This window comes from Coregonus clupeaformis, chromosome 17 (assembly GCF_020615455.1).
Source record: "Coregonus clupeaformis isolate EN_2021a chromosome 17, ASM2061545v1, whole genome shotgun sequence".
Taxonomy (NCBI): domain Eukaryota; kingdom Metazoa; phylum Chordata; class Actinopteri; order Salmoniformes; family Salmonidae; genus Coregonus; species Coregonus clupeaformis.
Window position 1 is genome coordinate 72,148,663 of NC_059208.1, and position 23,803 is coordinate 72,172,465.

Consider the following 23,803-nt stretch of genomic DNA (forward strand, 5'->3'; position numbering starts at 1 on the left):
AGATCAAGTCTCTCTCTAATGTGTGGTAATACTTGGGAACAGATTTCCAAAATTAAAATCACTTGGAGCTGATTCCTTGGTGTATTTTATGTTGAACAATAATAAAAATAACAATAATACTAATAATATAAAACGTGTAATATAAATAATATAAATCAACTAAAAAAATCGGCCCGCGGGCCGCCAGTTGGAGAACCCTGACTATGGGCTAGTAGAAGGCAAGAGATGGAGAGAGACCAGCCTCCGTTGGGCCGATTGCGTTAGCTACCCACTCTCAGCCCATCTTTATGTGTATTTTTTCATTTGCATACGTCTGTTAAATTCTTACTGACAAAAACAGTGTGGGTTAGCGTTAGCTAGTTCATTCTGGTGATGGATGCCCGAATGTCAGGCGGGACCGGTGTCGTTGGTACAACCGCTAACGTTAGATCAAATTTGCCTAACGTTAGATCAAATTTGCAAGGACCCAGTTCAGGTAACGGGAGAAGGATGACGTCCAAAAAAACGCGTTCAAAAAAAGGGAAAAGAAGAAAGAGACGGAGGAGTAAAAAGACAAAGACCAACAGAACACCACCATATTTACCACCGGAGGTAACTGGCTATCTACTGTAGCTAGCTGCAGCTTGCTATCAAGTTAATGTTAGTTGGCTAGCTAGCAATATTATCCAATGCTAGGCTAGCCAGAGCCTAGCTATTTACAAATTCTGACATTATTTTAGCTAGCATCTGGCAGATGCTGTCGTCTGAGCTTTTTCGATGGTAAGAAACGTTTTGGCCATATGTAACGTTGTTATAAGCAGGGAATGGACATTTGTTTGTTTGTTGACAACAACAACAGCTGGCTTTCTCACATTACAATAAATGTTGTGACTAGCTGCAAGAGAGCAGCTTGGCAGCTCCATGATGATGTTACAATATACATTGTTTCCCTGGTGGTACATAGATGTAAAATATTGTACTGATAGCTTGCTGTGGTGTGGGTAGTTTTTAGTAAGAAGTACATTAGTCAACAGTGGGTTGTGCTTGTCTGTCAAAATACAAAATGCAGTACAGGCACATCTTTTCAAAACATGTCCTTCCCTCTGTTTCTCTCAGGCTGAAGAGGGAAACATTGAATATAAGGTACTAGTATACAGTTCTTTATTTTTGCATGCCATTTTCCATTTCACCTGTAGCTAGTAATCAAAAGACAAAACACAAAACACATCGATGTATAGGCACGTGGTTCACTTGTTGGACACTTCTTGGTGGTGAAGTGTTGTCCCGTGCTCTAACTTCATTTCAGCTGAAGTTGGTGAACCCCACACAATACCGCTTTGAGCACCTGGCCACCCAGTTAAAATGGCGTCTTCAAGAGGGACGGGGTGAGGCGGTGTATCAGATTGGGGTGGAAGACAATGGCCTGCTTGTCGGACTGTCAGAGGGAGACATGAGAGCCTCGCTGAAGACCCTACGGAGGATGGCAGAGAAGTATGTCACTACCTCGTTTGCAAACGTCACCAAAGGCACAATCTGGGATACTTTCTTCTGCTCAATGGTCATTTCAATTATACCCATAGATTTTTGAAGAAACTACTTTATAAATGTCTAATTTGACAGTTTGCCATTGTTGCTGTATTTACTAGTTGCCCTTCAGTTTGGTGGGTGTTGGTGATAAATATGCTATGTCTGCCTCACCAGGGTTGGTGCTGACATCACACTTCTACGAGAAAGAGAGGTGGATTACGACTCGGACAGAAGCTGCCGGAAAATCGCAGAGGTTCTTGTCCGAAAAGTTCCAGACGACCAACAGGTGAGATTAAACAGCAGAAGGGCTGACTGTGTGCTGAGATGTGGTCCAGTGGTAACACTCCTGGCTCCATGCATATATGTGACTCCCCCAAAGACTGTGGTTAAATTCCCTTCTCACTGTATCTCCCATTGTTTATTTTCTGTCTGTCAATAAATAATTAAAATGCGAAAGGAGAGTGACTCTCCACTCTCCTTAAAAAAAACTGTAGAGTCAGATGTCCTACCTCTACCATTTGTTTTGCACTCAATTATATAAATGCTCAATGGTAAGCTGTACATACAATGAAGGGTTTCTGCCATGCCGATCTGCTATAATTTGTGTGTGTATGAGAGCAGTTCTTGGACCTGCGTGTGGCGGTGCTGGGAAACGTGGACTCCGGGAAATCCACACTGTTGGGCGTGCTGACGCAAGGCGAGCTGGACAACGGGCGAGGCCGGGCACGCCTCAACCTCTTCAGGCACCTTCACGAAATCCAAACGGGCAGGACATCCAGCATCAGCTTTGAGATTTTGGGCTTCAATAGCAAAGGGGAGGTGGGTAACAGCGTCTTATAGGTGACAAGATAGAGGACGGAAGGATAAACACGCATTAGTTTTCCTCCTTTGAGCAAAGACTATAAAAAAACAACTTAGTCCTCAAAAACGACACTGATATAACAAAAACGTGTAATGACACAAAAAACTATGTAACAGTAAACAAATGTTTTGATCATCTTCTATTTGTGACTAACCCATAAAAACAGTGTAACAACACACAAGTTAATTGAACTTCCTCTCATGTGGCTTTTGAAGGTGGTGAACTACAGTGACTCCCGTACAGCCGAAGAGATTTGCGAGAGCTCTTCTAAAATGATCACTTTCATTGACCTGGCCGGCCACCACAAGTACCTGAAGACCACCATCTTTGGCCTCACCAGCTACTGCCCAGACTTCGCCATGCTGGTGGTCAGTGCCAACACAGGCATAGGTAAGCCCGATCATATAGCTATAACAGTGTAGATTGTGCGGGCCCTCGTAACCTCTACAAGATTTGTTTGGCCCAGCAAGCTATGAAAAGTGATGTGCGTTTGACTACTTATGTGACCACTGACTAGGGTTACAAAGAGGGCGTTAATTGCAGATGAGGACATTGTTTATTATATGTTTTTCCATTAATCTTCTCCTGAACATATTTACTAGAAACTCATGGACAACTTGGACACCATTTCTTTTTTTTTGTTACTCAAGTATAAATTACCAAAGTTTCCATAGATTTCCAAAATAATCAGTTAATTACCAAAAGTCTGGTAACTTTTGTAAATTACTGGGAGTTTTGCGACCCTACCACTGACCCAACCAGATACTATTTTCTCCCCCTTAGCTGGCACCACCCGGGAGCACCTTGGCCTGGCCATGGCACTTAAGGTGCCCATCTTTATCGTGGTCAGCAAGGTGGACCTGTGCGCCAAGGGCACGGTGGAACGCACAGTACGCCAGCTGGAGTATGTCCTCAAGCTGCCCGGCTGTAACAAGGTGCCGATGGTGGTGGCCAGCCCGGACGACGCTGTCACAGCTGCCCAGCAGTTCGCTCAGTCCTCCAGGTAGACCTAGAAGGAAACTGGAATTGAGATTCAGAACCCAACTATACACCACATAAGCCTTAGTCCAGGGTGACTAGAAGGGAATTGACTTAGCAAGCATGTACGGCAACGTTGTTTGTATTGGTGGGGGAAAAAATCAATACAGTTACATATTGGGATATTATTTTTAAGGATATAGCATATCGTTTTGACAATATCCCAATATTATTTTTGCGATAGCTGCACCAAAACTTTCCTTCATAGCTTGTTCTCCATCTTTTTTAAAATAGGGAGCCAATTTGTTTTAAGCACTTTTATTTCCATGACTGATCAAACCTGTTTTCTCATGGCTCTCTCTTGTCCCTCTGCAGCAGACATATGGTGAGCAATATGTTTGGAACATCGAATCACAATAAAATCGCAGTATCAAATCGCAATACATATCGTATCGGCACCAAAGTATTGTGATAATGTTGTATTGTGAGGTCCCTGGCAATTCCCAGCCCTAGTTGTTTGACCTAGTTGTTTGACTTTGTCTAATTTAAACATCAAGGGACTAACTAACTTAGTGGGCAGAATTTGGCATGGGACATCATAATGATGCAATTTTCCCATGTGTAAACTGATTTTATGAAAGTCAGATAACCAGATTAGAAGTGTTTTAGACATCTTTTGAGAAACCATTAAAATATGTCTACCTGGTTGTTATTTGACCAGATAACATCCAAAATATGACATCTTTATGACTTCTTGATGTAGTCATGAAAAACATGTCTTTACCTGGTTGTAATCTGGTTGTCCGATATGTCTCCTCAACCAGAAAACCACTTCTTGACATCCAGACAATAATGTTCTGATCACCCAAGCCAATTTCTTTACACAAAATTACATAATTACAACAACGTTTGTGATGTCATGGTTAGGTTATATACTGGTCGTAAAAGTCACCTCATGCCAACTTTAGCTACATGTATAGTCTGTGCTTGAGAGTGCAACACTGGTGTGTCCCTTTGTGCCGTAGCATCACACCCATCTTCACCCTGTCCAGCGTGTCTGGAGAGAGTCTGGACCTGCTTAAGGTCTTCTTCAACATCCTGCCTCCTCTCAGCAACAGCAAGGAGCAGGAGGAGCTCATGCAGCAACTTACTGAGTTCCAGGTAGTACACCTGCATATACACACACGCACCCAGGCACATTAACGTATACAATTATTGTGTGAATGATGTGTGTGCATGGACATTGTGTGGGTCCATGCACACTCACAACTAACACAATAATACACATATTACACACACGTACAGTATTTACCAACACACTACACCCATCCAAACGCATTCATACATTCATGCACACGCATAACAAAACATACACCCACACATACATTGCATACATACGAGATGTGAACATGCACTTTCACACATTCAGATTCACACCCTTATTCTGTATCAATGGTTGCAAAATATACTTCCTCATTCCTCTGCTTGTGAATATAGGTAGATGAGATCTATACAGTGCCAGATGTGGGGACAGTGGTGGGAGGAACTCTCTACAGGTCAGTTGGCCATACATCATATTGATACTCATGAATGGAATGATAATGGATTGATTTAGAACTGTTCTAGGGATTGTTCATCCAAATGACAAAATGACATATTGGTCTCCTTACATATTGGTCTGTCTATGGACAAGGTCTGACCTAATTCCTGCTTTGGTTTAGTTTCCCTGGCACTGTTTCCAAATCAAATCAAATGAAATTGTATTTGTGACATGCGCCGAATACAACAGGTGAAACACCTTACAGTGAAATGCTTAATTACAAGACCTTAACCAACAATGCAGTTTAAGAAAAATAAGTGTTAAGCAAAAAATAAAAGAAGAAGAAAAATAGAAAAATAACAAATAATTAAAGAGCAGCAGTAAAATAACAATAGCGAGGCTATATACAGGGGGTACCGGTACAGAGTCAATGTGTGGGGGAACAGGTTAGTCGAGGTAATTTAGGTAATATGTACATGTGGGTAGAGGTAAAGTGACTATGCATAGACAATAAACAGAGAGTAGCAGCAGCGTAAAAAGATGAGGTGGGGGTGCAAATAGTCCGGGTAGCCATGATTAGCTGTTCAGGAGTCTTATGGCTTGGGCGTAGAAGCTGTTGAGAAGCCTTTTGGACCTAGACTTGGCGCTCCGGTACAGCTTGCCGTGCGGTAGCAGAGAGAACCGTCTATGACTAGGGTGGCTGGAGTCTTTGATAATTTTGAGGGCCTTCCTCTGACACCGCCTGGTATAGAGGTCCTGGATGGCAGGAAGCTTGGCCCCAGTGATGTACTGGGCCGTACGCACTACCCTCTGTAGTGCCTTGCGGTCGGAGGCCGAGCAGTTGCCATACCAGGAGGTGATGCAACCAGTCAGGATGCTCTCGATGGTGCAGCAGTAGAGCATTTTGAGGATCTGAGGACCCATGCCAAATCTTTTCAGTCTCCTGAGGGGGAATAGGCTTTGTCATGCCTTCTTCACAACTGTCTTGGTGTGTTTGGACTATGATAGTTTGTTGGTGATGTGGACACCAAGGAACTTGAAGCTCTCAACCTGCTCCACTACAGCCCCGTCGATCAGAATGGGGGCGTGCTCGGTCCTCTTTTTCCTGTAGTCCACAATCATATACTTTGTCTTGATCACATTGAGGGATAGTTTGTTATCCTGGCACCACACTGCCAGGTCTCTGACCTCCTCCCTATAGGCTGTCGTGGGCAAACTTAATGATGGCGTTGGAGTCGTGCTTGGCCCTTGCAGTCATGGGTGAACAGGGGGTACAGGAGGGGACTGAGCACGCACCCCTGAGGGGCCCCCGTGTTGAGGATCAGTGTGGCAGATGTGTTGTTACCTACCCTTACCACCTGGGGGCGGCCCGTCAGGAAGTTCAGGATCCAGTTGCAGAGGGAGGTGTTTAGTCCCAGCTTAGTGATGAGCTTTGAGGGCACTATGGTATTGAACGCTGAGCTGTAGTCAATGAATAGCATTCTCACGTAGGTGTTCCTTTTGTCCAGGTGGGAAAGGGCAGTGTGGAGTGCAATAGAGATTGCATCATCTGTGGATCTGTTGGGGCGGTATGCAAATTGGAGTGGGTCTAGGGTTTCTGGGAAAATGGTGTTGATGTGAGCCATGACCAGCCTTTCAAAGCACTTCATGGCTACAGACTTACGTGCTAACGTTTTAGCATTTGTGGCACAAATCCCATTCAAGTCATGGTACCTATATTAGCATTTTTCGCGCATCATGTTCACATCTATAGGTGACTTTGTTGAGCTTTTTTTGTAAGATACTTTCAGAGGATTTGCTTAGTTAAGCTTTTAGCTAATCAAAAACCAATAGAAGTCAATCTACTGCAAACGGTGTAACCTTGAAGTGCTGCTCCAAATGATTTGACCTGGAGAGTTCCACCTTGACATGGCATAATATGTTTTTCCTCCCGTTGTCCCGCGGACAGTGGGGTGTGTCGCGAGGGGGAGAGGCTGGTGGTTGGCCCTACGGACGAGGGCCGTTTCCTGAGGCTGAAGGTGGGCAGCATCCATAGGAACCGCTCTGCATGCAGGGTGCTGAGAGCCGGCCAAGCCGCCACACTGGCCCTGGGCAACTTTGACCGCTCGCTGCTCCGCAAGGTCAGAGGGTTCAGCCACAACACAACTGCACCGCATGTGCCCAGATGTGAATTTTCATGACTTTTATTTATTTATCTAGAAGATATCGTATTCTCCCCTACCATGTTCTATGTTCTGCCAATCACATCCCTTAATATGACTGAACATTGCAGGGTCACATTTTGAAACAGGACGACTGCACGAACTGCTCATGGTTATGATACTGTCATCTGTCCTCTGTTTTGTGTGTTACATGTGAAACCTCAAGCATAGGTAGCAGGTTTGTGTAGCCTACTACGTTTTTATGTTTGTTTATTTTTGAAGCACTCCAGACAAGAAGTTCCCTCATGGGAAAAATAAATGTATTCTATAAATAAAGTTATTCAAAAATTGATAGCTATCCGTGAAAAACATACTTTTGTCCTTGAACAATCTGACACAATGTCCATGCACACTCATAACACAATATAATACACACATACATGCACAAACAACTCACAAGTCATATGTAGTAAAAATGTAGTCTACTGTTGTTATAAAATCAGTCCCACAATGGTTGTTCCTTTCCCATCTCCCAAAGTACTTATTGGTGTGTGTGTGTGTTTGTGTTGAATAGGGTATGGTGATGGTCAGCACGAAGATGAACCCCACCATCTGCTGGCAGTTTGAGGCGGCCATCGTCCTTCTCTTCCACGCCAAAACATTCCGTCGGGGCTTCCAAGTGACCGTGCACGTGGGGAATGTAAGACAGACGGCCACCGTGGAGTGCCTGCATGGAAAGGTTAGTAATAATCATTATAAACTGGGTAGTTAGAGTCCTGAATGCTGATTGACTGAAAGCCCTGGTATATCAGACAATATACCACTGGTATGACGCAAAACTACTTGTTTACTGTTCTAATTACCTCAGTAACCTATTTCTAATAACAATAAGGCACCTCAGGGGTTTGTGGTATATGGCCAATATACCACGGCTAAGGGCTGTATCCAGGCACTCTGCGTTGCGTCGTGCATAAGAACAGCCCTTAGCCGTGATATACTGGCCATATACAAGACCCCCTCGTGCCTTATTGCGTAAGTATACACTCCTTTTTCTTTAAAAAAATGTTTTATTATTTAAGTTGATAAATTATAAGTTTTATTCGTACAGCGTCTTTCATACATTGTATTATTCAGCCAAATTTGTACAATGTCAAATGAAACCACAGTTAGCACCGCCTTAACACAGCAGTGCCTCAATATGGGCCGCATTCAGTAGGACACAACTTTGTGCAACGTTCAGATAGAGATTGTATTATATAGAACAAACATGCCACTCTGCCTTGTAGAGGAAGAGGAATCAGGTCAGCTCTATCCATGACATTTCTATCTGCAACGTTCCACAATGTCTGCCTACTGATTGTGGCCCTGCTGCTTTACGTGTCAACACAAACCGTTTTGTGTACCCTTCCCTGTTTTCACCACCAGGAGGAGCTGCGCACAGGCGAGAGGGCCGTGGTCTGCTTCCGCTTCATCAAACACCCGGAGTACCTCCGCATGGGCGCCAAGCTGCTCTTCAGGGAGGGCGTGACCAAGGGCATCGGCCACGTCACCAGCCTCCTGCCCAACTCACACAACCATGACCAGAACCATATCCACGACCAGAACCAGAGGGAGGTAGAGAAATAGAGAGGAGGAAAAAGGAGGGAAGGAGAGGAAATGATAAGCTCTCCTGAACATGCCTCCCCCCTCAGAGTAAGTTTGTGTGAACTGCCGGCGCCGGACGTCATCCCAGTAGTTTGGTATTGAACCACACACTGGTATTTTAATCCCCATTTGTGTGTATCTAAGTGAGTCTGTACTGTACTTTCCTCATCTGCCCTTCGTGCCATGTAGAGATGTGAAGCACCATTGAAACCCTTGATCCTTCTCAGTGGTGTATTCTGGAGCGGCGCTTTGATGAGTGTGGGTTCGGCCGCACGGCAAAGGTCGGCGTCTTAAGTCGAAGCCGGGTGACCTCTTGGAAGGCAGGCTAAGCTTTCATCTAATCTGCTGTGGATTGCTTGAAGGAACCATTCCCATCCCTCTCTGGCTCCAAACACCAGAGGGTCATTTCAAAACAGATACAATAGATCAAATGCATGCTCTCCCTGTTTTACTTGGACTGGACAATGTGGAACATACTCAGTATACCCATCCTTCGGAGGTTTAAAGGGATAGTTGGCTTTTTAAAAGTTTTAGCTCATTGTCGATTTACCTAAGGCAGGGTTTCCCAAACTCGGTCCTGGCCCCCCCCCCACGTTTTGGTTTTCGCCCCTAGCATTACACAGCTGATTCAATTAACCAACTCATCATCAAGCTTTGTTTATTTCAATCAGCTGTGTAGTGCCAGGGCAGAAACTCTGACCTAAGGTGTTGTCGTTTTTTAAGTTTGTTAGCTTGTTATTTAGCAACGTCAAGAATGGCTAGCATTTTTGGCGCATGTAGCAATGCTAGTGTAAACAGGTTGTATCAGTTAGCATTGCTTTCAAAAGCATGGGGAAAGCAAGGGAGTGGACCAGTGGGCGTCCTGTCTGCAAAAGGAAGAAGTCTTACCATGCTTTTGAATGCAAGTTTCCTTCCATCCTTTTTCTAAAAGATTACGTGCTTTACTCTCTGCACTTCATTCGTCTTGATTAGTATTAAGGAAAGGTAGACCACGTGCCGCCCATTTTGGTGACGCAAATAAGTGGCACTAGCACCAACCGTAAATGCTGCCATGCTAATTTTTTAAATGTGAAATTCAACTAAGTCTGTGTAGGGCAGCAATAATGTGTGAGGGTTGAGAATGAGTCAAGACGCTCGGCGTAGTCAAGTGACGGTTGCATTGCAAAGCCGTTCTTAAAGAAATGCAGGGGCAAGTATTTTAAGTGATGTGATGTTTTTCATAGTAGCAACGCTTTTGTAACCCTGTTATGTCAACCCATTGAACCCAATGATGTCTATGTCATAGCTTCAGGCTCGTCTGTGTACAAGGCAGCTTTGTGCAGCTAGATACCCATGTGTAGAGTCTGCATGTTAATAGGGACTTGTGAAAATCTAATCAGACGAAATGGACTCCTAAATGACAAATATTTATTGAACTCTTGACTTTATCCCTTAGCCTTTACGGGGTTGTGTGCAATCATAACTAAAGCATTGAATGTACTGTACATTAACTTCTAAATACTATTTTGAAGCACTAAAATTGTAGTTAGAGTTGTCGATTTTGCACTTTGTATTTTTGGAATAGCTTCTGCATGTTTGTGTAGGCCAGAGGTTACCGAACCTAGTCCGGGAGAGCTGGAAGGTGTGCAGTAGTGAAACACCTGATTCAATTTATCATGGTGTTGATGCGTATTGAGGTCTTGGTGACCACTGATGTATGCCGTTTATTCAAGTAACAGCTGATCTTTACAGTATCTTATATGTTTACGGTCATAAGAATTATACACATGTAGTACAGAAAGCATGCAGAGCGCTTTTCTTTTAGATTATATATTAAATATAATTATAAGCTTAGTTGAGACAAGTGGCAAGTTTGCAGTATGTGTATGCATTGCATCAAGGTTGTGTAAATAATATTAAACATGTTTTATCGTGACTTCTTTATTTCATGGACACTTTTGTCCCCATAGAAACATCAAAAGACAACAAATATTTTAGCATCTTTTTATTGACTTAAGAGCTGAACTTATTTGGCTGGATGGTCAACACAGATTGTTCACAGAACACATTTAATGTGAATTTTGCAGCTTAGCTGAAAGCAAATTTTTGAAACGTCACTTGTTTAAATTACTCAATTCCATTAATAAAATATATGTTTACACTTTTATGACTTTCATGAATAGGCTAAACATTAATAACTATTTATAAAGGGCCTACATACTATTAATGACTATTTCATTATTTACATTGAAATTATTAGGCATTTATAATAAAGGATTAAAAAGCATTTATAATGCTTAATCATGAAAGTTATAACGTGTAACCATAAAATGCTGGTCATATTCTGTCTGGTCCATATGAAGCATTGGATTAGGAGGTGATGTTGAGCGAGGCTCTTGAAGCTTGTGCATTCAACATTCATTATTAGCATTTCATAGCACAGCATGCAAGGCTACGTACAGAACTCACACACACAAAATGTTCTACAAAAACATTGAAAAATAAACATTCATAGGAAAAATGAAAGTAACACTACCACAACATTACAGAGCTTCAAATCTATGTGGAGCTACAGTGCCTTCAGAAAGTGTTCATACCCCTTGACTTTTTCAACATTGTTGTGTTACAGCTTGAATTTAAAATGGATTAAATTGAGATTTTGTGTCACTGGTTTACACACAATACCCCATAAATGAAAAGCTGAAATGTCTTGGGTCAAAAAGTATTCAACCCCTTTGTTATGGCAAGCCTAAATAAGTTTATATATTTTTTTGCTTAACAAGTCACATAAGTTATATGGACTCATTCTATGTGCAATAGTAGTGTTCAACATGATTTTTGAATGACTACCTCATCTCTGTACCCCACAAATACAGTCCCTCAGTCGAGCAGTGAATGGATGGTTCAACATTATAGTTACTTCACAATACTAACCTAAATGACAGAATGAAAAGAAGGAAGCCTGTACAGAATACAAATATTCCAGAAAATGCATCCTGTTTGCAATAAGGCACTAAACTAAAACGGCAAAAAATTCAGGCAAAGAAATTAACTTTATGTTCTGAATACAAATCGTTAGATTTGGGGCAATTCCAACATGTCACTGAGTACCACTCTTCATATTTTTAAGCAGGGTGGTGGCTGCATCATGTTATGGGTATGCTTGTCATCGGCAAAGACTAGGGAGTTTTTGGGGATAAAAATAAACAGAATAGAGCTAAACACAGGCAAAATCCTAGAGGAAACCCTGGTTGAGTCTGCTTTCCAACAGATGCTGGGAGACAAATTCACCTTTCAGCAGGACAATAACCTAAAATACCAGGCCAAATATACACTGGAGTTGCTTACCAAGACAGCATTGAATGTTCCTGAGTGGCCTAGTTACAGTTTTGACTTAAATCGGATTGAAACTCTATGGCAAGAATTGATAATGGCTGTCTAGCAATGATCAACCAACTTGACAGTGCTTGAATAATTTTAAAAAGAAAAATGTGCAAATATTGTACAACCCAGGTGTGCAAAGCTCTTAGACTTACCCAGAAAGACTCAGCTGTAATCGCTGCCAAAGGTGATTCTAACATGTATTGACTCAGTGGTGTGAATACCTATGTAAATTACATATTTCTGTATTTCATTTTCAATACATTTTCAAACATTTCTAAAAACATGTTTTCACTTTGTCATTATGGGGTATTGTGGTACATGAGTGAGAGAAAAAAACGAATTTAATCCATTTTGAATTCAGGCTGTAACACAACAAAATGTGGAATAAGTCAAGGGGTATGAATACTTTCTGAAGGCACTGTGTACCCACAGCAAGATTGTTTGTGATAACCTGATAGTAAGATAATGGAAAATAGTCAAATACACAACCAATGTTTTTATATACTGCATCTTGTGTGTATATAAGCTCTCCTCTTGCCATGATGTAGAAAAAGCTTTACATTTCCAACTGCCACAGTTACAAACCCTTACAAATTGATTTTGCTCAGAAAATCCCACGTCTACAAAAAACACGGTTTAGAAGTCTCCATTACAAATGTTGCACGGTGTATACATTCCTACAGTGAAAAGGAAACAGCATGGCCATGTGTATATTATCAATACATAGGTTGAAAACCTTTAAGCATGATATGGTCCTTCACAGACAGGTCCAAAATACCAAAAGCTTGAAGTGTAATGCTTGACTTGACATTCAAAAGACCAGAAGCGTGAAATGTAGTGCTGGACTTTTATGTTCTTCATTCGCCTTTCTAAAGTAACTTCTTGTTCTTCAACTTCTTCAAGTCAGAGTAGTTTTCAGCAAGTAGGATGGAACATGAGCCGATATAATTTAAGCCAAGCTCCTCTGCCGTGGCTTGATCCTCAGATACAGCTAAGAAGAAGAAAATACAATTTTAAAGATCATATAACTATGGTAAGCAGGGGGCTGAGATTCTCATTTAGATGGTCTCAATTTAGATTCAGCATTATTACATAATATTCTTAAGTGACAGGATTTCCCCCACTAGTTAAAGAAATCTATTAATCCTTGCCAGATGAGGGATCTCCGTATGTGAAATGGCAGATATGTTTTTGTCAAGGGGGTTACGCAAGGAGCTGGTAGGTCTTTACAAGGCATGCGTGACTTAGAAATGTTAGGTCTTCACCAGTCTTCTAATCAGAGAAGTAGACCCCCAAGGGTAATTTTTCCCCCTCAGAAATAGATTGAAAGTTGCGGTTTTATACTTTTCACTGAACATATTCTTTGACCTCCAGCACCGGTGGCAGTATTCACAACATCTCAGAGTAGGACTTTTGACATTTAATTTGCCATAATGAATAAGATTACCAGTAAACTTTTTTTAAGCGCCCAGGCATTTATTTGCTTTAAACGCAGAGCTCACCCTGTTATAATGTGGGTTTCTAGCTCTACAAGTTGATAAAAACAGCTACTGTCATTAAGTTCCCAGACAGTCCCGTTTGCTAATTAAAACACTTACATTTAGAAAGCACTGCAAATGTTAGGCTACAAGGTGGCGAAGTGGATCGTGGTAAAATTAGTTTGACGTTGGATATATATTTCTAACTAGCCCCATAGAGCCGAATGTCTGTCGAATATCCAACCTCTAACTGTACCCCAGTGGTCAGTTTTCTTTGCTGGCTACACAGACAGAAATGCATTTTGGCAGGTAGGGATCAATCATCCAGCGCGAGGTAGAGAGAGAGGCTTGAAAAACAATTATCAACTTTGGTAGAGATGCTGTGGAATTCCACTGGAGCAGTGCGACAAAATGTGTGCATGCATAACCTACTGGTAATTACTATTTTTTGACCCTGCATTTAAGAGAGACTGGCATTTATTTTGCGATGCCCGGCCATTAGAAGAGACCAGCGTTTGTTGGAGGCTCGGCATTTAATGGAAGTTTTACAGTATATGGACAGATCCTAGATCAGCATTCCTCCTCTTAGACGTTTTGTGGAAATGCCCCCTGGTCAAAACCACCGGATATGTACAGTGAGGGACAAAAGTATTTGATCCCCTGCTGATTTTGTACGTTTGCCCACTGACAAAGAAATGATCAGTCTATAATTTTAATGGTAGGTTTATTTGAACAGTGAGAGAAAGAATAACAACAAAAAAATCCAGAAAAACGCATGTCAAAAATGTTATAAATTGATTTGCATTTTAATGAGGGAAATAAGTATTTGACCCCTCTGCAAAACATGACTTAGTTCTTGGTGGCAAAACCCTTGTTGGCAATCACAGAGGTCAGACGTTTCTTGTAGTTGGCCACTAGGTTTGCACACATCTCAGGAGGGATTTTGTCCCACTCCTCTTTGCAGATCTTCTCCAAGTCATTAATGTTTTGAGGCTGACGTTTGGCAACTCGAACCTTCAGCTCCCTCCACAGATTGTCTATGGGATTAAGGTCTGGAGACTGGCTAGGCCACTCCAGGACCTTAATGTGCTTCTTCTTGAGCCACTCCTTTGTTGCCTTGGCCGTGTGTTTTGGGTCATTGTCATGCTGGAATACCCATCCACGACCCATTTTCAATGCCCTGGCTGAGGGAAGGAGGTTCTCACCCAAGATTTGACGGTACATGGCCCCGTCCATCGTCCCTTTGATGCGGTGAAGTTGTCCTGTCCCCTTAGCAGAAAAACACCCCCAAAGCATAATGTTTCCACCTCCATGTTTGACGGTGGGGGTGGTGTTCTTGGGGTCATAAGCAGCATTCCTCCTCCTCCAAACACGGCGAGTTGAGTTGATGCCAAAGAGCTCGATTTTGGTCTCATCTGACCACAACACTTTCACCCAGTTCTCCTCTGAATCATTCAGATGTTCATTGGCAAACTTCAGACGGTCCTGTATATGTGCTTTCTTGAGCAGGGGGACCTTGCGGGCGCTGCAGGATTTCAGTCCTTCACGGCGTAGTGTGTTACCAATTATTTTCTGGGTGACTATAGTCCCAGCTGCCTTGAGATCATTGACAAGATCCTCCCGTGTAGTTCTGAGCTGATTCCTCACCGTTCTCATGACCATTGCAACTCCACGAGGTGAGATCTTGCATGGAGCCCCAGGCCGAGGGAGATTGACAGTTATTTTTTGTTTCTTCCATTTGCGAATAATCGCACCAACTGTTGTCACCTTCTCACCAAGCTGCTTGGCAATGGTCTTGTAGCCCATTCCAGCCTTGTGTAGGTCTACAATCTTGTCCCTGACATCCTTGGAGAGCTCTTTGGTCTTGGCCATGGTGGAGAGTTTGGAATCTGATTGATTGATTGCTTCTGTGGACAGGTGTCTTTTATACAGGTAACAAACTGAGATTAGGAGCACTCCCTTTAAGAGTGTGCTCCTAATCCCAGCTCATTACCTGTATAAAAGACACCTGGGAGCCAGAAATCTTTCTGATTGAGAGGGGGTCAAATACTTATTTCCCTCATTAAAATGCAAATCAATTTATAACATTTTTGACATGTGTTTTTCTGGATTTTTTTGTTGTTATTCTGTCTCTCACTGTTCAAATAAACCTACCATTAAAATTATAGACTGATCATTTCTTTGTCAGTGGGCAAACGTACAAAATCAGCAGGGGATCAAATACTTTTTTCCCTCACTGTATATGTCCACTTTTCCTATACTAAACCACTGCTCTGAATACAATATGGAGCTGCAGCCCACAGACACACACTACTGCTGAATTCCAAATTGACCCCTCTTCACCCTGCCTATGAGTTTTGCCACATTTCTTACACCTATCCAATCATTTCAGATCTACAGGAGTGCCTAGGGCTTAGGAACTAGGGGTGGAGCATACAGTGCATTCAGAAAGTATTCCGTCATTCGGAAAGTATTCAGACCCCTTGACTTAATCCACATTTTGTTATGTTACAGCATTATTCTAAAATGGATTAAATTGTTTTTCCCCCTCATCAATCTACACACAATGCCCCGTAATGACAAAGCAAAAACAGGTTTTTAGAAATGTTTGCAAATGTATAAATAAAATAAAAAAGAAATCACATTTACATATGTATTCAGACCCTTTACTCAGTACTTTGTTGAAGCACCTTTCGCAGTGATTACAGCCTCAAGTCTTCTTGGGTATGATGCTACAAGCTTGGCACACCTGTATTTGGGGAGTTTCTCCCATTCTTCTCTGCAGATCCTCTCAAGCTCTGTCAAGTTGGATGGGGAGCGTCGCTGCACAGCTATTTTCAGGTCTCTCCAGAGATGTTAGATCGGGTTCAAGTCCGGGCTCTGGCTGGGCCACTCAATGACATTCAGAGACTTGTCCCAAAGCCACTCCTGCGTTGTCTTGGCTGTGTGCTTAGGGTCGTTATCCTGTTGGAAGGTGTACCTTCGCCCCAGTCTGAGGTCCTGAGCGCTCTGGAGCAGGTTTTCATCAAGGATCTCTCTGTAGTTTGCTCCGTTCAACTTTCCCTCGATCCTGACTAGTCTCCCCAGTCCCTCTGGATCTCTGTCATAGTGACCATCAGGTTCTTGGTCACCTCCCTGACCAAGGCCCTTCTCCCCCGATTGCTCAGTTTGGCCGTGCGGCCAGCTCTAGGAAGAGTCTTGGTGGTTCCAAACTTCTTCCATTTAAGAATGATGGAGGCCACTGTGTTCTTGGGGACCTTCAATGCTGCAGAAATGTTTGATACCCTTCCCCAGATCTGTGCCTTGACACAATCCTGTCTCTGAGCTCTACGGACAATTCCTTCAACCTCATGGCTTGGTTTTTGCTCTGACATGCACTGTCAGCTGTGGGACCTTATATAGACAGATGTGTGCCTTTCCAAATCATGTCCAATTAATTGAATTTACCACAGGTGGACTCCAATCAAGTTGTAAAAACATCTCAAGGATGATCAATGGAAACAGGATGCACCTGAGCTAAATTTAGTTTTTTTATACATTTGTAAACATTTCTAAAAACCTGTTTTCGTTTTGTGATTATGAGGTATTGTGTGTAGATTGATGTGGATTTTTAAAAGTAATCCATTTTAGTATAAGGCTGTAACGTAACAAAATTTGGAAAAAGTCAATGGGTCTGAATACTTTCCGATTGCACTGTATGTGTGGCCAGGCTAGTGTTCCTCCCCTCTCTCCTGCTCACCCCTAGCAGGTTCCTTGGAATGTAGCCCTCTCGGTCTCCGCAGCGGGCCCACCACCATTCTATCTCGTCCTTGTCCTCGCGCCGCAGCACCGTCATGCAGTCGCCTTCCTGGAAGGCGAGCTCGTCATCGTCCTCGGCCTCGTAGTCCCACAGGGCGTACACCACCCCACGGTTCATGATGCCCATCTTCTCCTGTACACCTGCATCAACACAAAGTACCACCCACCTCGTCAAGAACAAGCCGTTAAGATTCAATTTCCGCTAAAACATGTTATGGAGGACCGAACGTTAGTTGGAGTAGGTGAGGGTAGCTGAATTTTGTAAACAAGCGGAGGGGTCGAGTCGGTTGCAAAATGGAAAAAGAGTAACAGGCTGTTTTGTTGTTTTGAGCTTTATCTCCAGTCAGCGTACACTAGCGGTCTCACCGTAGAGGAACTGGGAGCACTGTGCGTAGCCCTCCTCCATCTCCTCGCACTTGTCGGCCGCTGTCTGCATGTCACTGTAGGTGGTGGCGAACACAGCAGCCCCGGACTCCACCAGGAACTTACACACCTGCACGTTATTACAGGAGGCCGCACAGTGCAGTGGAGTCCTGGGAGAGAGACAGACACGGAGAGGTAGAGTGAGGTAGGGACGGAAGAAAGGGAGGGAGGGAGGTAGAGGAAGAGAGGAGGGAAGAGAGGGAACAAGGTGGGAGAGTTGGAGGAGATGAGAGCAAGAGGATGGGTGAGGGAGAGTAGGGGAGTGAAGGAGGGGAGAGATAAAAATACAATAACTTCAGTAATAGTGGGCGACTGGATAACATCAGCCACATGAACACATTGAGACAGTCTTGGATGTGACGTGCTACTGGTTGCTGGGGGTGACAACAGCTTTTATAACAGCTACTGTAAAGTCACTGTAAAGTGATCTTGGCTACTGTAAAGTGACAACAACCACTATAAATATACTGTAAAGTGACAACAACCACTATAAATATACTGTAAAGGGACAACAACCACTATAAATATACTGTAAAGGGACAACAGCAACTGTAATGCGACACTGGCTACTGTAAAGTTATAATGGCTCACCAGCCATCGCTGTCGGCAGCGTTGGCGTTCACGCCAAACTGCACCAGGAACTTGACGATCTCGGTGTGGCCAGCGCAGACGGCGTTGTGCAGGGCTGTGATGCCCTCATCATTGGGCAGGCTGGGGTCATCCACCTATAAGGCACAAAGTTAATAGGCTTCAAGACATTTCCTAGACAAGGTCAGTTATCTGTCTTTACCCCTTACGGTTGATGTTAGGATTTGGGGTGGGATTAGCTGATCTTAGATCTGTGCCCAAGGGCAACATGGTTGAGGTTAGGATTTGGGGAGGGTTTACCTGATCTTAGATCTGTGCCTAAGGGCAACATGGTTGAGGTTAGGATTTGGGTAGGTTTTAGCAGATCCTATAACTGTGCCTAAGGGCAACTTCTAAGCTAAGCGTTTTGACGGACATAGACCAGCGTTTCTAGTTGCTTAAGAGTACTACTTAAGTATTACTTGCAGCGGCATTGCAAAGCCTTTGCTTATGGGACGTTTGTGTGGAAGAGTCGTCTGAGGTGATCCAGTCTGTGGTATTAACATTGAAACAGCAGAAATTAGCTGGGCTAATGATATAAAACTCACATCACGGAGTTCGAATCCGGCCAACAGCCCTTTGACTCCCCACCCCCCTTATCTTCCCAACAATATCTCTTCAATTAATAGGAGTGGGACTGCCCCACACATAAAAAAAAAAAAAAAACTCACATCATAGATGACCCTCTGCACCAGGTCATACTCGCCCTCCAGAGATGAGTCCAGCAGCAGGGCCAGGGGGTTGAACTTGACCCGCATGCCGTGGTCGATGCGCTCTGAGCCGACCTTGCGCAGGTTGGTCCTCTTGCCCTGCAGGAGGGGTGTAGGAGGAGAGGAGTGAGGGGTGTAGATGTTTCACAATTACAATATAATGCAGTGACATCTGCTAGCTATGGTCATCGAAATTGCTAAAAGGTTTTAAAATGAATTACAATAAATGCAACAGTTGGACAATGGATGAAGATACTCCAAACTTTTAGAATTTGTATTATCCATGATATTGACTGAATTATAGCACATGCAACATTTTACTGGCTCGGACAAATAATGAATGGAGTTCAGGGACTTTGGTGGAAATTCTGGTATTCAATTTGTCAATTTTTTATGCATTCAAATCAATACATTTTGTTATTGTATCAGGTATTTTTTTTGTGTGTGTTAAAAAATCAAATGATATGTGCCTCATTTGCATAAATACACTGGGTGTATTTTCGGTAACATCGATAGCAACATGTTTTCACACCAAACATATTTCATTAAACTGTTGACAGCCCCTCTCTCTGAACGCTCGAGAAAGGAATGAAGAAGCGAGAGTAGAGTAGGAGATGGAAACGCACGGTGGTGATATATTCTGTAGCTAAAGTTAATGTGTCAGCCTAATAATTATAAAAATATGAAAAATGCCCTATTCAAAATCAAATTCACTATAATTGTAGGTTAACTCTGTAACCTCAATTAACAATCAAAGAACCAACAGCATCGCCTAGGCCTATACGTTCACTCCCAGACTCATGAATAGAAAGTTTGGAGCGTAGCATAAGGTAACCAGTCCATCCAGTATGCATAATAATACAGTCCACACTCATTACTAGAATTTGTTTAATTTTGGAGTATAGGCTAGACCAATTATGCACCAAAGACATCTTAAATTTGCCGTGCGTAATATGTGGTAGGCTATGTATTGTATAATGGCACAATCATTATTTAAATGCCTATGTTAAAAAAAACAAAAAACATAGAAAGCACTGACCATTTCGTTGTGTTAGGCTTTGAAACAACATCCACAATGACCATGTTTTTCACTCAGTTTCAACCTGCTGTTGAACGTCTTTCTTCAAATTGATCATCACAGTTAGGTGAGTTTTAAAAGCATGATGCTGTTTTGATGATAAGTGTTTGATGTGATTTTCGATCGCATTTGCATTGATGTCAGAGGGGTTAGGGGACAATAGAGCACTGAGTACCAGGCCATTAGCGACCTGATGGTCGTTAGCTTGTTGGGTACTACCAACATACAGTATGTCCAGAGTGTATAAGAGGAGATTACAATGACTCAGTCACATGGAATTTTACTGCGGTCATGACTCATGACTGCCGGTGTGGAGGTAATACGGTCACCGCAACAGCCCTAGGGACAAGTGAATTTTACACTCTTCAAACACAGATGGCTGAAAAAGACAGATCCTCAGGTGGGCGGGGCATGCGCGTTGCTACATCTGCCACTATAAATACATAATACTGTATATGTCACACAAACAATACATCAATCAAAATGGTTTCCCAATACCAAATATCTCACCATCCGTGTAACCCAATATCCAAACCAGCACACCTTTTAGTATGTTTGGCTAAAACATGACCTCATACTATGTATTATGCTAGTATGGGCTATTTGGACATAGAATGTGGGTGTGGCTACATACCGGTGGCAGAGTAACCTGTCCCGTGACCTCTGGAGCCTGCATGCTGAGGTTGTCCTCCCCCAGGTCCTGCTCCCCCGCGCTGGGGTATGGAGGGGGCGGGTAGGGTGGGTACTCCTCCATGTAGGCTTCTGGCTGATGGGGGGGCGGGGGGCAGGGCTCCGGCTCCTCTTCCTCCAGCGATGGGGGCAGGGTGTGGCTGGAGGAGGAAGAGGGCTCTGGGATGGGCGAGTGGGGGGGCTGGGGAGGAGGCACCTGTGTGTCTTCCTCGGTCTCAGCAAGGGACACGGCGGCGTCGAAAACTTGGGACGTACCAGTGCGGTCTGGGGCTCCACCGGCACTGGCGCCCTCCTTCCATGTTCCTCCACCTTCACCCTCATAGGGGGACGCCACAACAGTCTCCATGGCGGCTAGTGTGGTCTTCTGGTAGAGCAGCTTCTGAATGTTGGGCCCCGCGGGGCCCTCAGGCTCTGTGATGGAGCTGCGCTTCTTGAGGGGCCGCGGGGCATGGTGCAGCCGGCGGCGCAGGGCCTCCAGGTCGGCGTCGCTGGGGTGCCGGTGGGGGTGTGAGATGAAGGGGAGGAGCTTGGTGGGGCTGAGGGGACGAGGGGCCCGCTCTGTCTCCTGGCTCTCGGGGGCTGGAGGTGCCAGGCCGGGACCCCCCTGGTCCACCTCGAAATCGCCGGCCCCCAGATAGGTGGAGTCCTGGAGGAGCGACTGCTGCCCCCCACTGCCTGGGATGACTGGCTTTCCATACACTATCAGAGAGAGAGTGAATGGTCAATGCGTGCTAATGGGATCAAGGAAGCTGCTTCATAGCAATAAAACAACCTAGCACGCTAACACAATCACCATTCCATCTTTTAAAAGAGTGTAAGGCTGTTAGTAGGGAAATTTAAGGAAGGTATTTTGCTAAACAATAACAGAAAATGCAGAATGATTTTATCAAATTACTCAGTTTAGTAACATAGTAAAGATCCAGGAGTCATAGGAGTAGCCATACACTACAGTAGCCATGGCTCCTTCTCTTACCTCTGGGCTGCGTGCGTGTCAGAGTGCCCCCGCCTGTCCTGGGCTGTTGGGTGTACATGGAGTAGATGGAGGAGGCCGCCACAGTCTGTGGCTTCTGGAGGACAAGCACTGCTGCTGTGGACTCTGGAGGATCCGGGGTGAAGGGGCGCACCGTAGCCGCTGGAAGAGCCTCCTGCTTTGAGGGCAGAGGCAGGGTGTGGCTGTGGATGGGAATGGGCGGAGGTGCACACAGATGGAGGGAGGCGGCCGGTTTGGCCTTGCCCGGGAAGGTGCCTGTGCTGTAGGGCTGTTTGCCGAAGGTCGGGGGCTTGGTAGGAATAGGAGGTGGCACCTTGCCGAGAGCCTTACCACCAGCCTATTGAGTCAAGAAGACCGTAACATGCATAGTATAATGAAAATTAAATACATAATATTATCACTGCAACAAATGTCAATTAACAGATGGTTATTTTTTATTATTATTACCCCTTTTTCTCCCCAATTGGTAGTTACAGTCTTGTCCCATCGCTGCAACTCCCGTACGGACTCGGGAGAGGCGAAGGTCGAGAGCCATGCGTCCTCCGAAACACGACCCTGCCAAGCCGCACTGCTTCTTGACACACTGCTCGCTTAACCCAGAAGCCAGCCGCACCAATGTGTCGGAGGAAACACTGTACAACTGGCGACAGAAGTCAGCCACAAGGAGTCGCTAGAGCGCGATGGGACAAGGACATCCCGGCCGGCCAAACCCTCCCCTAACCCAGACGACGCTGGGCCAATTGTGCGCCGCCTCATGGGTCTCCCGGTCGCGACACACGGGAGGCTAATTAACAGATGGTTTTATCCAATACAACTGACAGTTCACACATACAGTACCAGTCAAAAGTTTGGACACGCCTACTCATTCCAGGGTTTTTCCTTATTTTTACTATTTTCTAATAGTGAAGACATCAAAACTATGAAATAACACATATGGAATTATGTAGTAACCAAAAAAGTGTTAAACAAATCAAAATATATTTTATATTTGAGATTCTTCAAAGTAGCCACCCTTTGCCTTGATTTCATAGTTTTGATGTCTTCACTATTATTCTACAATGTAGAAAATAGTAAAAAATAAAGAAAGACCCTTGAATGAGTAGGTGTGTCCAAACTTTTGACTGGTACTGTATATCCAGTATTAATATGTGGGCCATGAGGGAATCAAACCTACAAATGGTTTTACCACCCTCCAACCCAAAAAACAATACAACCCTGTATATTGAAAATACATTGAAGCTGCTTCATTGACTAATCGGGCATTTTTGGAAAAAGCAAAACAATGGAAAGCAGAATAATATGTATTCTCTGTGGGTCTGTGATCATTTATAGGAAGAAAATAAATTGGGTAGGGAAGAACATAGCAAGGGAGCGAGCATCTTTTAAGAATATGAATGGTTCCTAAAATGCTTCTGAAAATCAGTGCAGTACCTGGGCATCCCTTAAGAGGTCCTCGCTGCTCTGATTGTTCCGTGAGGGGACAGGAGGTGGGGCGTCAAACATAGAAATGTGACGCCCCTTTTGGTCCTTGAGGGTCTCGGCATCTCCTGCAACCACAGATGAAACCACATCAGAACATTATATGAACCATATGACATTTACATTATCAAAACCATATGACATCCATATCATAATCAGAACATTATCCAAACCATATGACATCCACATAAGAACGTTAACCGAACATTATCAAGATGGTCAGAACCATATACACATCACAATCACTGTAACCTGGAGCAAGTCTTTATTTTTAATATATTCCCAGCATCAGTTTAATAAAACACTATGCTACATCTCAGGGGATGACCTGAAATTAATTTCTAAATTAATTAAATAATATGGCCTTAGCAAGAATTCCCTTCATTAATTCAAAATTGCCCATTCTTTTCTATTAGGATTAGTTAATTCATGCAGTACATTTTCAATTCACTTCCTGAATTGAAAATGGAACTGACCCCAACCCTGGTTCCTAGC

General features: G+C 43.7%; 2 protein-coding genes across 4 annotated transcripts in view; one reads left to right on the forward strand and one right to left on the reverse strand.

Annotated features, from left to right (window-relative positions):
• The first annotated feature begins 203 nt into the window (after positions 1-203).
• LOC121572344 (GTP-binding protein 2-like) lies at positions 204-10,586 on the forward strand. 2 transcript variants are annotated; one of them, XM_045226519.1, is made up of 12 exons: positions 204-591; positions 1,096-1,122; positions 1,286-1,470; positions 1,681-1,792; positions 2,128-2,325; positions 2,584-2,758; positions 3,152-3,371; positions 4,372-4,507; positions 4,844-4,902; positions 6,835-7,006; positions 7,602-7,766; positions 8,453-10,586. In XM_045226519.1, exons 1-12 carry the CDS (start codon positions 373-375, stop codon positions 8,651-8,653), a joined length of 1,869 nt encoding a protein of 622 aa, XP_045082454.1. In that variant the 5' UTR covers positions 204-372; the 3' UTR covers positions 8,654-10,586. The 2 variants fall into 2 exon arrangements, with proteins under 2 accessions (XP_045082454.1, XP_045082455.1); XM_045226520.1 differs by lacking the exon at positions 204-591 and adding an exon at positions 622-759.
• Positions 10,587-12,383: 1,797 nt separating this feature from the next.
• Positions 12,384-23,803, reverse strand: part of LOC121572345 (apoptosis-stimulating of p53 protein 2-like) — a 43,613-nt gene continuing 32,193 nt past the window's right edge. For both annotated transcript variants that reach the window (XM_045226521.1, XM_045226522.1), the window contains exons 11-18: positions 23,261-23,376; positions 21,812-22,166; positions 20,783-21,537; positions 19,032-19,169; positions 18,325-18,458; positions 17,677-17,843; positions 17,252-17,451; positions 12,384-13,025 (exon numbers count right to left, since the gene is read on the reverse strand). In XM_045226521.1, the coding sequence (XP_045082456.1) occupies positions 12,984-13,025; positions 17,252-17,451; positions 17,677-17,843; positions 18,325-18,458; positions 19,032-19,169; positions 20,783-21,537; positions 21,812-22,166; positions 23,261-23,376 (1,907 nt within the window). In that variant the 3' untranslated portion in view covers positions 12,384-12,983. The remainder of the gene's footprint in view (positions 13,026-17,251; positions 17,452-17,676; positions 17,844-18,324; positions 18,459-19,031; positions 19,170-20,782; positions 21,538-21,811; positions 22,167-23,260; positions 23,377-23,803) is intronic.